At 26.3% G+C, this 13,785-nt stretch overlaps 1 protein-coding gene across 1 annotated transcript; it reads right to left on the bottom strand.

Moving 5' to 3' along the window:
- Window positions 1-3,616: 3,616 nt before the first annotated feature.
- LOC136089316 (uncharacterized) lies at window positions 3,617-5,310 on the bottom strand. Its single transcript, XM_065815270.1, has 2 exons — window positions 4,130-5,310; window positions 3,617-3,987 (listed from the first exon to the last, which is right to left on the bottom strand). Exon 1 carries the CDS (start codon window positions 5,153-5,155, stop codon window positions 4,421-4,423), a length of 735 nt encoding a protein of 244 aa, XP_065671342.1. The 5' UTR covers window positions 5,156-5,310; the 3' UTR covers window positions 3,617-3,987; window positions 4,130-4,420.
- Window positions 5,311-13,785: the final 8,475 nt, after the last annotated feature.

Below are 13,785 nucleotides of genomic sequence, written 5' to 3'. Positions count from 1 at the left end.
CATAACATTCCTCAGGATATTCTCATTAGTTTAGATGATTCGATGTCTCGTTGTTGTAATTATTGCTGACCTTAGACATAAGCAAACTAGGCAGCCGATTAGGGTCTCCCATTAGTGGAGACTCTCAGTTGCACAAGAGTTTTTAGAGGTTTTAAAGATTTTCTAAAGTTTTTTTTCAAAAAGAAAGTTATTTTTCATCGCAATTCCCAAAGGTATTCCATAGTTTAAAAAATTCTTCAAAAATTGATAGAATTCTATGAACATTGGTAGAAGTTTAAATTAAACAAAAGTTCATTACAAAAAGTTATTTTTCATTGCAATTCCCAAAGGAGTTTTATTGTTTAATAATAGATAAGGGATCGACCATAAATTAATTTTATGGTCGATTATTTAACGTTAATTTTCACTAATTAATAAAACAAAAAAGATCAATGGTTTTCTCTCTCAGAGCCTTAGGGGTCGTCCATAAATTACGTCACGCTTGGGGGGGGGGGAGGATAATGGTTTTGCGACAACTTCATACGGAACTTGTTACTAAAGTGTTACGATGTTGTGACTAGGGAAGGAGGTCAATAATAGCGTCATGTAATTTGTGAACAACCCTTTAAGTTATATCACGGTCGTTTAGCAGCGGCAAGTTATCATACGCAAGTTACAACAACAAGAAGATATTTCTTTTTCTTTTTTAAATCATACAATAATATTATAATAATAATAAATATAATAATAATAAATTTCATAAATTGATTGTAGTAAGTAAAAATAATTGCTTAATAAAAATATAATATATATATATATATATATATATATATAAATATATATATATATATATATATATATATAATAATAATAATATAATAATGAGTAAATTAATTACAAATATTTAATAATAATAACCAAATGATTGATAAGGATGGTGTCACTCAAACAGAATTCTGATCAAAGGAGAGACACCAGTTTTTAAATATAATATGATTAATACTAAACATACGCATATAGAGCACACATAAACAAAGTAAACATTTATAACTCATACTTTGATGATAATAATAAAAAATAAACAACCAAGAAGTTAATGATAATAGTTATAGTAATCATAATTAATAAAAAATAAGAGTATATTTTAAATATTTAGTGAAAATCATGTCAATAAGTTAGAATAAAATTGTTCTAAGATTTTTTTTAAATTGATTTTGTTTTTTTAATTAAGAAAAGTCGATAAAGGTGGTTGGAGTTGTAGTTTTTTGAACTCATTCACATGCATACAAGACTCTTGTTCCATTCACAAATGCACTGATAGACAATAGAATGTTTACCATACTTCTGAGTTTTAAATGATGGTACACTAAGTTTTCCATTATATATGTTTCTAGTAAAGTATGCATGTATTATTCTACTTTCTGTAAAAAAGTCTGTTATAGAAGAAGGTTTTTAAAACCCTTGTTTTTAACCCATGTTAAACATGTATATGTAATTACTGTACACACATATATTTTTGAATATATAATATAATGCAGTAGAGTATATATTATGTCATTTTATACTGAATAGTTTATGATATAAATTTATACATAAATTAATTTAACAGTATAAATGCAATTTCGATATTCTTCTTTGTATGTTTTATTTTATCCTCCAATTTTGATGTTTTTGTGCTTAAAAAATCATATTTATTGTTGTTGTATTTATGCATAAGGCAAATATTTTGTATGATTAATTAGTACAATACGTCCTTACATATATCAATTATGTAAGTACAGTGCCGGTTTTAGCACTACCAGCGCCCTGGGCGAGATTTCTACGGCGCCCCTTGCTCAATTTAACCCCATTCAAAAAAAAGGCAAAGGGTAAAATAACCAATTAGTTTCGCCCCTTTATATTCGGCGCCCTGAGCCATCGCCCAACCAGGCCCTAACCTAACGCCGCCACTGTGTAAGTACTTATCATACTGTTGTCATAGTGTAAACTTAGTTAAACAAAATATTTGCCTAATACATTCTTACATATATGTAAGAATGTGTTATTTGGAACAAATTATATACAGTTGAACATACTGTTTGTACAATTGTATATACTTATTAAGGCCTATTAAATGTATTGTGTACAATACCTTAGTATATTAACAATATGTATATACAGTCACGGACAAAATTAAGTAAAATTGTTGATAAAAATCGGCAATCAAACAATAAAAACAAAATTATTTATTTCAGGATCTACATAACTGCAATAATTTTATGTTTTTTTTTAAATTTGATTCTAAAGAAAAACTAATATAATTATAACTCTTTTCAACTCATTGCAAAAGTAACTTTTTTTTTTTTGTTGTTGTTATTTTTTGCCGTTAAATAATATATACAGTTTCGAAGCACATAAATAAAAATAAATATTGGCGGGGCAAGAAGAAGACTAATTTAACCTTATCACCGAGCCCTATTCTCACGTATTTACAAAACCGTAATATTTAAATATCTATAGTTAACAAACTATTTATTAAAAAAAAATAAAAATATAAAAGTAAAAAAGATAAAAATTTCTTTTAAAGAAAAACTTAAAGAGTAAAAATATAAGGAAAGAGTAAGATCAATTGAATAAGAAAAAATAAATAAGATATTATCATTTGCTTAAAACTTAAAAATTTAAAGTAAGATTTAAAATTAAAAAGTAAATGAATTAATATACACCATAGCACTAATTTATTTGTGTTATATAAATAAATAAGTCTATTTCATTGTAATAACGTAAATAAATTAGCAAACGCCATATAGGTAATACCATAATTAAGGTAATAAAAAAAAAAAAAAATTTTGACACACTCAGTGACATAATTTTTGTATTAATTATTTTTTGTATTTGAGTTTTAATTAAAAAAAATATTTAAAATCGGATATATTAAAATCCATAAGTAAGAATGCCTGTTTTGATTCATATTTAAACAGCTCTATACTAGTTTTATGTGTTTTTACAATTTTGGGAAACATTTTCCACAAATAAGGTCCACGATAAAGTACTGAATATGAAGTTAGTTTTGAATTATATTTTGGGACAACAAAGTTGTTACTTGAAAATTTTTTTTGGGTATTTATGAACTATTTTGTCAAAATAGGATTGAAATATTTTAGGAGATAATCTTATATTTGTTTTATACATTAAAACTTGTTGATGTAAAAAGTTGATTTTATATATATTTAATGCTCCAAGTATACGCAGAAGAGGCTCACAATGTAGAGTTCTATTAGCTCCAAAAATTATTCTGCACGCGTATTTTTGTTTACAGTACAATTTTTAATTTTGTATAGTTTGTACTTGCCCATGCAATATTGCAATAAATTAAATAACAATGAATAAAAGAGAAATATACCGTAAGATTGGGTGGCTTTGGCCCATTTTGCACCTTAATGTCTATTGCATGAAAGCCACAAAAGTTATTTCCTCAAACACTAAGTACTATTAGAAGTACATAGAAAGGACAGTTAGAACTATGTCTCCCATTTGAAAATTATTTACCTGAAGTATCTTTTGGGTGGTTTAAATGGTGGGCCAAAGTTGCCTTGTGTGTTAGGGTGACTTTGGCCCAACCCTGTAAAAAGGGACTAAAGGAAGCAAAACAACAATAAAAACAACAATATTTAGGCAAAGAAAATAAATTTACAAAAATAAAGTGACAAAAAAAGATTTAGTAACAAAGTTCTTGTATACAGTAAATAAAATATAGGTACAAACTAAACAAGTATAGGTACCAAGTAAACAAAACAGTTTAGGTATAAAGTAAACAAAAATGACTAAATAAATGTTTTAAAAAATTTAGTGAAAAAGTTCTGGAACTGAATAAATTCCTCTTTTCGAAATTTTCTTTGGTTCCTCAATAAAATCGACTATTTCAGACTGGGGAAAAAAAAGTTGCACTGCTGGTAGTGACCATTTCCAGTTAAGTCCATTTTTTTTCATAATAGTAATTTCTACTCCATTTTTTCTTAATTTTTTCAACTGCAGAAAAAAAAATTTCGAAAGTTACTTTAAAATTATTCAATAGTTATTACATTAAATAATATTAGTTATTAAAATAATTAGTTATAAAGTTTACTAATTGATTAGCTAAATATAAATAATTCAAAATAAATAAACAAACCTGTCCAGGATTTAACTCTCCATTGCATTTAACAATTACATAACAATTCTCTACAAGATTTAACAATTTCTCCTTTTTACAAACATTTTTTGTTTTATCAATATTTTGAAAGTTCTTTTTCCCTAATGCTGAATGATCTAAAGATTCTGTATGACTTTCTACGACTAAACTTAGATTAGAAGTCTCAGTAGTTCCAGTATTTGTACTTGGGCCAGCAAAGTCAATGTTGTTGGTCTCAATTGTATTTATAATACTGATCTATCTACATTATTTGAATTTAATTTATTATTTTCATTTATAACACAAGATGATATATCTGTTTGAACATAAGCTTTTACCTGGGACAGCACATACTTTACGTCGCTTTGGTTTTTTAGAACCATCTGAGGGATTATCCAGTGACTTACATAAATGATCAAAAAATGATTGGCTTACTAAATCAGTAGTTGAGTCTAAACCTACATTACAACATGGTAGTCGTGAAAGCACTTGAGACTTGTCTAATGGAAAAATTCCAGTTTTGCGAAAACCAGCTCTAAGGTTATCATTCCCATGTTCATTTAAGTTGGTAATTAAACGGTCTAAAAGTCTAGGAAATTCATCTTTAGGAAGAGAAGCAACTCTCCTTCCTTTTCCTTTCTCCTTCCATTCACATAATATTTTGCGCCAGTTAATCTTCATAGGTCTAAAGTAGGCAACATCTAATGGCTGCGTGAGATGTGTAGAGTTTGCTGGTAATGCCACAAATCCTATGTTATTGCTTTGACATGCATCCAGTACTGCAATGGTCAAATGTGAAGATACGTTATCACCTATAATGACACTTCTTCCTTGAGCCTTCTTAAGTCTTGGAAGAAGTAAAGAGAAAAACCAGTCCTCAAAACATGTTGAGTCAAACCAACCACTTTTTGATCTGTTATAACATGCTTTTGGTGGCCCATGTTCCATCCATGTATTCCATAACGACTCAGCTTTGTAAACAACATAAGGTGGTAGCAATTCACCATTAGCATTGCCACAAAACATTACAGAGAACGAGGTCTTTGTAGAATTAATTATGCGTTCAGGATACTTACATCCACGCTTTGTTAATATTTTTTTTTACCTGGATCATCACTGAGATTGGTTTCATCATAATTCCATATATTATCAAGTGATATATTACTTATTTCATTTGATAGATTTATAAATTAGTTATCAATCACAATCGTTCCTATTTCTGCTCTCATTCGCTTTATGTTGCTTGCAAATCTTACTGTGAGTTCTGGATTTCTTTTTAAAAAAGATCGAATCCAATCGCCACCTGGAAAATTATTTTTGAACTGAGGTATAACAACGCCTTTTTTCTCAAAATACCCTTTTACTATGCCTCTTAAATCATATTTATCAACAGGAAAACCAAACTCAGATGATTTTATTGCATATGCCTTAAACATGTCTTCTTCTTTTGATGTAAATATTTGCTGACCACCATACATTTTAGGATATGTCTGTTTTATTTTATTTTTTAATGTTGATCTTGGTATATCGTATTTCAAAGCTGCTTGTCGTTAATTAAACCATTCTTTAAATCTTTTAATGCATTGTCTAACTGTTCTAAAGTATAAATAACATATTTTCTTTTTCCACTTTTTTTGGCTTGTAATTTTGTGGCATATTTAAACTAAGAACTAAACAAATTTCGCTATTTACTAATACAAACTGTTATACTGATTTTCTATTGCATTACTACTACAAAATTTTTCATTCCAACATAGTAACTACCATAATATCTATAAATGATCACTAAAAAAGGTTTACTCTAATACATGGGGTGACTTTAGCCCGGGCCAATGTCACCCTATGTAGTGGGCCAAAGACAACCTACTTTTTTTTTAATCTCAATTGCAAAAAAGTAATAAACTGTTAAGCTTTCAAAACAAGATAGAATCAAACACTAATGGTTTAAAATTAATTCAGTGTATATTCCAATAAAAAACCTTCTCCAGGTACTGCTATCGATGTAAAAGTTTACACACCTAAAAAAATTCGGATTTTAGGTGCTTCTTCTAAAGTGCAACTTACAATAATATCACAAAGACTCGAGTTAAGTAAACTAAGTTAGACTAAATAAATAATAAATTTCCCACAATTTGCTACTAAACATTAACCGGCATACCTTGAGGTATCGATTTTAAACCATTTTTAAATACAAATTTGCTTGGGCTAAAGTCGGGCCAAAGCCATCCAATCTTACGGTAAACTTTTTACTACTGTTTAAAATGGTTTTAAAATAGAACTACTGTTTAAAAATTTAAAATGGAACTACTGTTTAAAAATGGTTTACCCCTATATACCATTGCTACATTTTTTGATACTTTATTTTCAATACTTTTTATATGTAAACTCCAACGTAAATGTTCATCTAAGATTAGGCCTAGAAAGTTTACTGAGTTTTCTCTTTTAATGTTAGTGTTATTGATTATTAGATTAGGCAACTTGATGGGAGTATTTTTTGATTTATTAACTTTTTGGAACAAAATAAATTTGGTTTTATCCACATTTAGAGAAAGTTTATTACTTTTGAACCACTCATTAACTTTCAATAATTGTTCGTTTGTTGTTTCAAATAATGTATCAATATTACTGTGGGAATAAAAAAGATTGGAGTCATCTGCAAAAAGAATACAATTTAATAGGTCTGTTGCTAAATTTAAATCATTAATATACACTAGGAACAACAGTGGTCCTAAAATAGAGCCCTGGGGAACCCCACAAGTTACGGCAGTCGGAAATGTTTATTTTTGTTCATAAACTATAAATTGTTTTCTATCGGTCAAATAACTTTTGAACCAAAGTAAATTGTTATTTTTTACACCATAGTGTTCAAGTTTTTTTATTAGTATATTATGATTAACGGTATCGAAAGCTTTTGACCGATCAATGAAAACTCCTAAGGTAAAGTAGTTACTACTGAATGCACTTGATATTTGATTTACTAGTTCAATCACTGCATGCTCCGTTGAATTTTTTTTTTTGAAATCAAATTGTTTTAAATACAGCTTGTAGTGTTCTGATAAGTGATTAAAAAGCCTATTGTACATTATTCTCTTAAGTAATTTTGAAAAACAAGGTAGAATAGACATCGGCCTATAATTAGAGATATTTGAGTCATCTCCGGACTTAAATATCGGCGTGATTCGTGCAACTTTTAGCTTTTCAGGGACGATACCTGTTTTAAGTGAAAGATTAAATATGTGAAATAACGAGGGTTCTATTATATTATATACTGGTTTTACAACATTAACGTTAATTTTATCAAATCCAGCACTTTTGTTAGTTTTAAGGTAAAAAAAAGGCGGTTTGCAATTCAATTAGTTTTAAATTAGGTTCATCCATAACTTTATCGTATTTTTTTAAATAAGATTCAAATGGTGTTGAATTCATAGGAATTTTTAATGCCAAATTCGGACCAGTATTAGTAAAGAAGCTGTTTAGTTTTTCAGCAATAGTTGATTTATCATAAATTGTGTTTTTATCAATTGTTATTTTTTTTGGCAGAATGTTTCTCGCATAATTATTTTTTCCTATTATTTCTTTAATTACACTCCATGTTTTTTTAGTGTTTCCGGTGGCTTTACTTAATAGCTTTGCATAATAAAGCTTTTTTGAGTTCTTTTTTGTTTTTTCAAATATATTTTTATAATTTTTATATGTCATTTTGTTTTTATAAGTTTTTTTTTTCAAGTACTTATCATATAACTTTTGTTTTCTTTTTCAAGATTTTAGTAACCCGTTAGACATCCATGGAGTTAAAACAGTTTTGGCTTTTACAATAATTTTTTTTTCAGGAAATGAGGAAATGCTGGATCCTATTGCTTCCAGAATTGATTTAAAATTGATCATATGCGCTGTTAAGGTCATGTGACTGCAATACCGAATTCCAACCAACGTTGTCTTTTAAAAGATTTTGAAATTTTTTTACCAAGTTTTCATTGATCTGTCGCCTAAATATAATGGATTGAGAAGGAATACAGTTAAATAATATATTGTTAGTAACTAGAAATGTTGGGAAATGATCCGATAAGTAAGTTTTGATTATGCCTGTGTAAAGACGGTTATTAAGATGGTTATTAGTTATTATATTATCAAGAAGTGTAGAAAAGTTGTTTGTCACTCTCGTAGGCTTGTTTATTGACGGAATTAAATTATTTTGAAGAAGAGTATTTATAAAATTGTTAACATTATTATTGGAAGCATGGTTTATTAGGTCTATGTTAAAATCCCCAACTAAGTAGGTATGACTTCGGGTTTTATTTATATTTGTTAAGAATGGTTTAAGATGAGTTTTAAATTTTTTTAAGCTAGTAGATGGAGGTCTATATGTGGCATTTATAATTATTTTTTTGTGGTTTTATTTATTAATTCAATGCATAATGACTCACAATCTTTTTCATTTACACAGAGATCGTGACTTAAATTATAACTAATTGAGTTGTGAACAAAAATACATACACCCCCACCAACACCAAAACCACGTGGTTGATGAAGTGATGAGTAATTAGTTCAAATTGTTCAAATTGGGCATTTGTTTCACCACGCTTACACCAAGTTTCCGTAAGACAAATAATTTTAAAATCGTGTTTTAATTCATCCAACAAAAGCGTAAGATTTTCAAAATTTTTATTTAAACTTCGAATATAATTGTTTAAAATTGAAAAACTATTTTTATTTTTTTGAAGATATTGAGAAGATTCAATAACTGTACAGTATTGGCTTTCAAATACTTTTTGATTAAAGTTATTAGAGTCATCGACGTCACTGAGTGCGACATTTTCATCTAGAAATTTAATTATAAAGTTTTCCTCCATTTTAAAGTAACACATACATAAATAAACGCAAAATAGTTAATAAAATAGTTAGCAATGGTTAAAAGAAAAGTAATAAACCTTAACTCTTACTGACATGCATTCGGGATTTCTATCGTTTTCTTAGACACCCACTCGCGTATAATCAGCTTATCATATGATAAGTATGCAAATTTTCCCAGCTGCCGCTCAATTTTCATTTTTTCTCTAAGATCTTTTCTTATTAAGTTCGTTGCGAAGCAAAAATCTTCGTTTATGTAGATATTTTCACCCTTTAATTTAGAAGAATTTTTGAAAATTTCTACCTTATCTTTGTAGTCTAACAGCTTAATAATAATTGTGCGTGGTGATTTTTCCATCTCGGCGTCCACTACGATGCGCTCGTTCAATTCTCAGATTTTCCGCCCCTAGAGTCTCCTCAAAAAGTTTAATCAATTTTATTTCACTTTCAGACCATATTCCATTTTCATTTTATTTAATGCCATCAATCCTAAGTTTATTTCTTGGTGACCGATCCTCAATTTCTCAAAGTTTTTTTTTATAGTCAATAAACTCATCGCTTTTATATGCTTCGATTTTACAAAATCTTTTTTATTCAATAGACTCAATATTATTTTTGACCCTTTTTTTGATGAGTTCCTCGAGAAAATTTAAACTTTCCTTTATATCAAATACATCCTTTTCCAATCGTTTAATTTTTTCCATGCTGTCATTAATGTTTGTTTCAGCTTTTTGTTGTCGGTAGCTCGTTATTTTTGCGTTCGCACTGATGAGTTTATGAATATTTTTTTTGTTGTTTTGTTAATAATACTTTATCTTTTTTGTACTCCGCAAACATTTCCTTGAACATTGTTCGAATTTCACTAATGGTTACTGCCATATTTAATAATTAATAGCAACTTATATTTTGACTTTTAATTTTGTATTATGAAAAAAAAAAAAATTTCTTCGATCAAACTCTATTAAATGAAATTAGCTTACTTACAATTTTTTTACCCAAAATAAATGTGATAAAAGTAAGAAACGTCTGAGTTTTTATTAAGAAATATAATGTTTTGTCAATAACTATTTATTAAAATTGCAAGAATATCATTTCTGATTTTCATTTTAGTACTTTGTTACACCAACTTTTGCTTTTATGACTGATTCTAAACGCCTTGCCATGCTTTTTACAAGCATTGACATGACGTCAGCACCAATTGAATTCCAAGTTTCACTAGGAATTCAATTGGTGCTGACGTCACAAGGTCTGCGCCAAACTCTTTGTGGTTTTTTAAAGCCAAATATTTGAAATTTACTCTCATCGGACCATAACACCGAGTTTCAAAATGCTTTACCCTTGTTAATATGCAGTTTTGCAAACGCTAAGCGTTTGTTTTGTTTATACCACTAATGAGGGGTTTACTTTTCTGAAGACGGTATATTAAACCACTTGAATTAAGTCTTCTCTGTACAGTTTGACTGGAAACATTTAATTTAAGATTTTCAACAATCTTGAGGTTATAGTTGAACTTTTTTTTGCTATCCGTGCAATTAGCATATCAGTTTTTGTTGAAGTCTTAGCTGGGCGACCACATCTTTTCTGATTGTTAACAGAACCAGTTGTTTCATATTTTATACACAGCTTTCTAACACCACAAATTGATATTTGATATTTTTCAGCACACTGCTTGTAAGTTAGGCCTTTTTTCGATCAGAAATGACCCGAGATCTGATGTCCAAAGAATAACTTTGATGAAGAACCATTATTATTATTAGTTTTTCTTTTTTTAAAAATGCTTATTTTTAATAACTTTTACAAAATGTTTTAATAGTAATCATTTTTAATAAATAGTTATTGACAAAACATATTTCATAATAAAAGCTCAGATGTTTCTTACTTTTGTTACATTTATTTTGGCCAAAAAAATTGTAAGATGGCTAATTTCATTTAATAGAGTTACTTTTGCAATGAGTTAAAAAGAGTTATAAATATATTTGTTTTTCTTTGGAATCAAGTTAAAAAAATAACATAAAGTTATTGCAGTTATATAGATCCTGACGTAAATAATTTTGTTTTTATTGTTTGATTTTTGATTTTATCAACAGTGTTGCTTAATTTTGCCCGTGACTGGATATGTATATAAACTAGTAGAAAGTCACTTAACAAAAGTTTTTAATTTAACACTGTGATACATTAATAAAGACTCATTAGAAATTTCTGATGAGTCTTTATCATGAAACAGTGTTAAATTAAAAATTTTTATTAAGTGATTTTCTACTGATTTATTATTATTCTGTTCTTTTAAGAACATTGAGCACTCTATTTTGTAGGATACATTTTTAAATTGTTTATATATATATATATATATATATATATATATATATATATACATATATATATATATATATATATATATATATATATATATATATATATATATATATATATATATATAAATTAGTAGAAAATCACTTAACAAAATTTTTCTTTGTTTAACACTGTGTTTCATCAATAAAGACTCATCAGAAACCTGAAGAGTCATTATAGTTGAAACACAGTGTTAAATGGAAAAAAAATTTAAGTGATTTTCTACTAATTTATAATTGCTCTGTTCTATATATATATATATATATATATATATATATATATATATATATATATATATATATATATATATATATATATATATATATATATATATATATATATATATATATATATATATATATATATATATATATATATATATATATATATATATATATGTATATATATATATATATATATATATATATATATACACATATATATATACATATATATATATAATATATATACATACATATATATATATATATATATATATATATATATATATATATATATATATATATATATATATATATATATATATATGTATATATATATATATATATATGTATATATATATATATATATATACCCAGCAAACATGTCAGCGTTGAATCAACGTTGAAAACCGGTCGCAGCGTAGAAAAAGCGTTACAGTCACAAAAACAACGCGCTTTCAACGTTGAATCAATGTTTGTTATTGTATACTAAATCGCGGTAAATTTAAACGTTGAATAAGCGTTGAAATTGTAACGTAATTTAGCTTCTCAAAAAAAGACGTTTATTCAACGTGGAATCAACTTACGCAAAAAGCCATTTTAAAGACGATTCAAAATCTATGCTTCATCAACGTTAAATATAAACCGCTTTTTAAACGTCACATTTTCAACGTTGAATAAGCGTATAAATATCAACTTATATTATCTTCTCAAAAAACCCCGTTTATTCGACGTTGAATAAAAGTACGCAAATAATCACTGTAAAAACGTCGCAAAGTTGAAGGTTTATCAACGTTAGACATTAGCTGCTTTTTCAACGTATTTAAGCTATTTATTAAACAACGCTAATTCAACGTTACATATACCAACGTTGAAAATGTGGTAGTTAAAAAACGTTGAAAAAGTGTTATTTTGCCAACGTTAATTAAACGTTGTTTTGACAACGTTGAGGAAGTGACACATTGAAAAATATTGTCTCATTAACTAGCCATTACAAAAATAATTTGCCGTAAAGAAAAGGCAATGAAAACTTAATAGAATGCATGCAGATGGTATAAAAAAAATATTTTGATAAAGTTATGTTTTATAACTTCTTTTTATTGCGGCTAATTTAAAACTTTTAGATTTTGCATCAAATTGTATATAATATACGTAAATCTCATAGTATATTCGGTTTATTCAGGTTATTTTTGTTGATGATTTATTTATTTTAAAATGACCATTTTAATAAATTGCAAAGTTGTATTAAATATGTTATTTCTAAGTTACAAATAGCACTTAATTTTAATAAGATTCAGATGTTTTAAGTAATATCAAAATTAATAAAACATAATAAGTCAGACTAAATTTAGTCTGTTTACAGACTAATTTTTTTATTTATTTGAAAAACTTTAAACACCTTACCCTAATTATCAAGCAAATATTCAGTATAAAATCTTCGACCAATAATGAAAGTATGCATTATTAAGTTGTTTTTTTTTATATAAAAACACGTTTGGATAAGAAACTTTATTTCCATTTTTTTGAAAAGCTTCTAATATTAATAGAAAAAGTATTAAGTCCTAATTATAGAGTTGGTGTTGTATATTTAATTCTAACATTTATTCTTTATCATATATTTTTATTTATTTTAATAATATGTATTTATGCATATATATATATGCATGTATATATGGGTAAATTTATGAATATATATAAAAGAAATATAAACATTTTATATATGTATATATAATGTTTATATTTCTAGTCCTAATTTTAGAGTTGGTGTTGTATATATAATTCTAACATTTATTATTTATCACATACTTTTGTTATGTATTTTTATTTATTTTAATATTATGTATATATACATATATATATATATATATATATATATATATATATATATATATATATATATATATATATATATATATATATATATATATAATATAATATAATATATATATATATATATATATATATATATATATATATATATATATATATATATATATATATGTATATATATGTGTGTATATGTATATATACATATATATATACATATAAACATATATATTTGTTTATAAATGTATATATATATATATATATATATATATATATATATATATATATATATATATATATATATATATATATAATATAAACATATATGTATACATAAATATATATATATATATAATTATATATATTTATATATATATGTAAATAAAACAAATGATACCTTTTTTTAGATGA

Source organism: Hydra vulgaris, chromosome 13 (genome assembly GCF_038396675.1).
Source record: "Hydra vulgaris chromosome 13, alternate assembly HydraT2T_AEP".
In the NCBI taxonomy this organism is placed as follows: domain Eukaryota; kingdom Metazoa; phylum Cnidaria; class Hydrozoa; order Anthoathecata; family Hydridae; genus Hydra; species Hydra vulgaris.
The sequence above is the reverse complement of the archived record's forward strand: the minus strand, read 5'-3'. Positions and strand labels throughout refer to the sequence as shown.

What these genes read in the sequence shown, in the direction of transcription:
- LOC136089316 (XM_065815270.1), bottom strand. Translation starts at nt 5,155, where the DNA reads ATGTTTTGTGGCAATGCTAATGGTGAATTGCTACCACCTTATGTTGTT.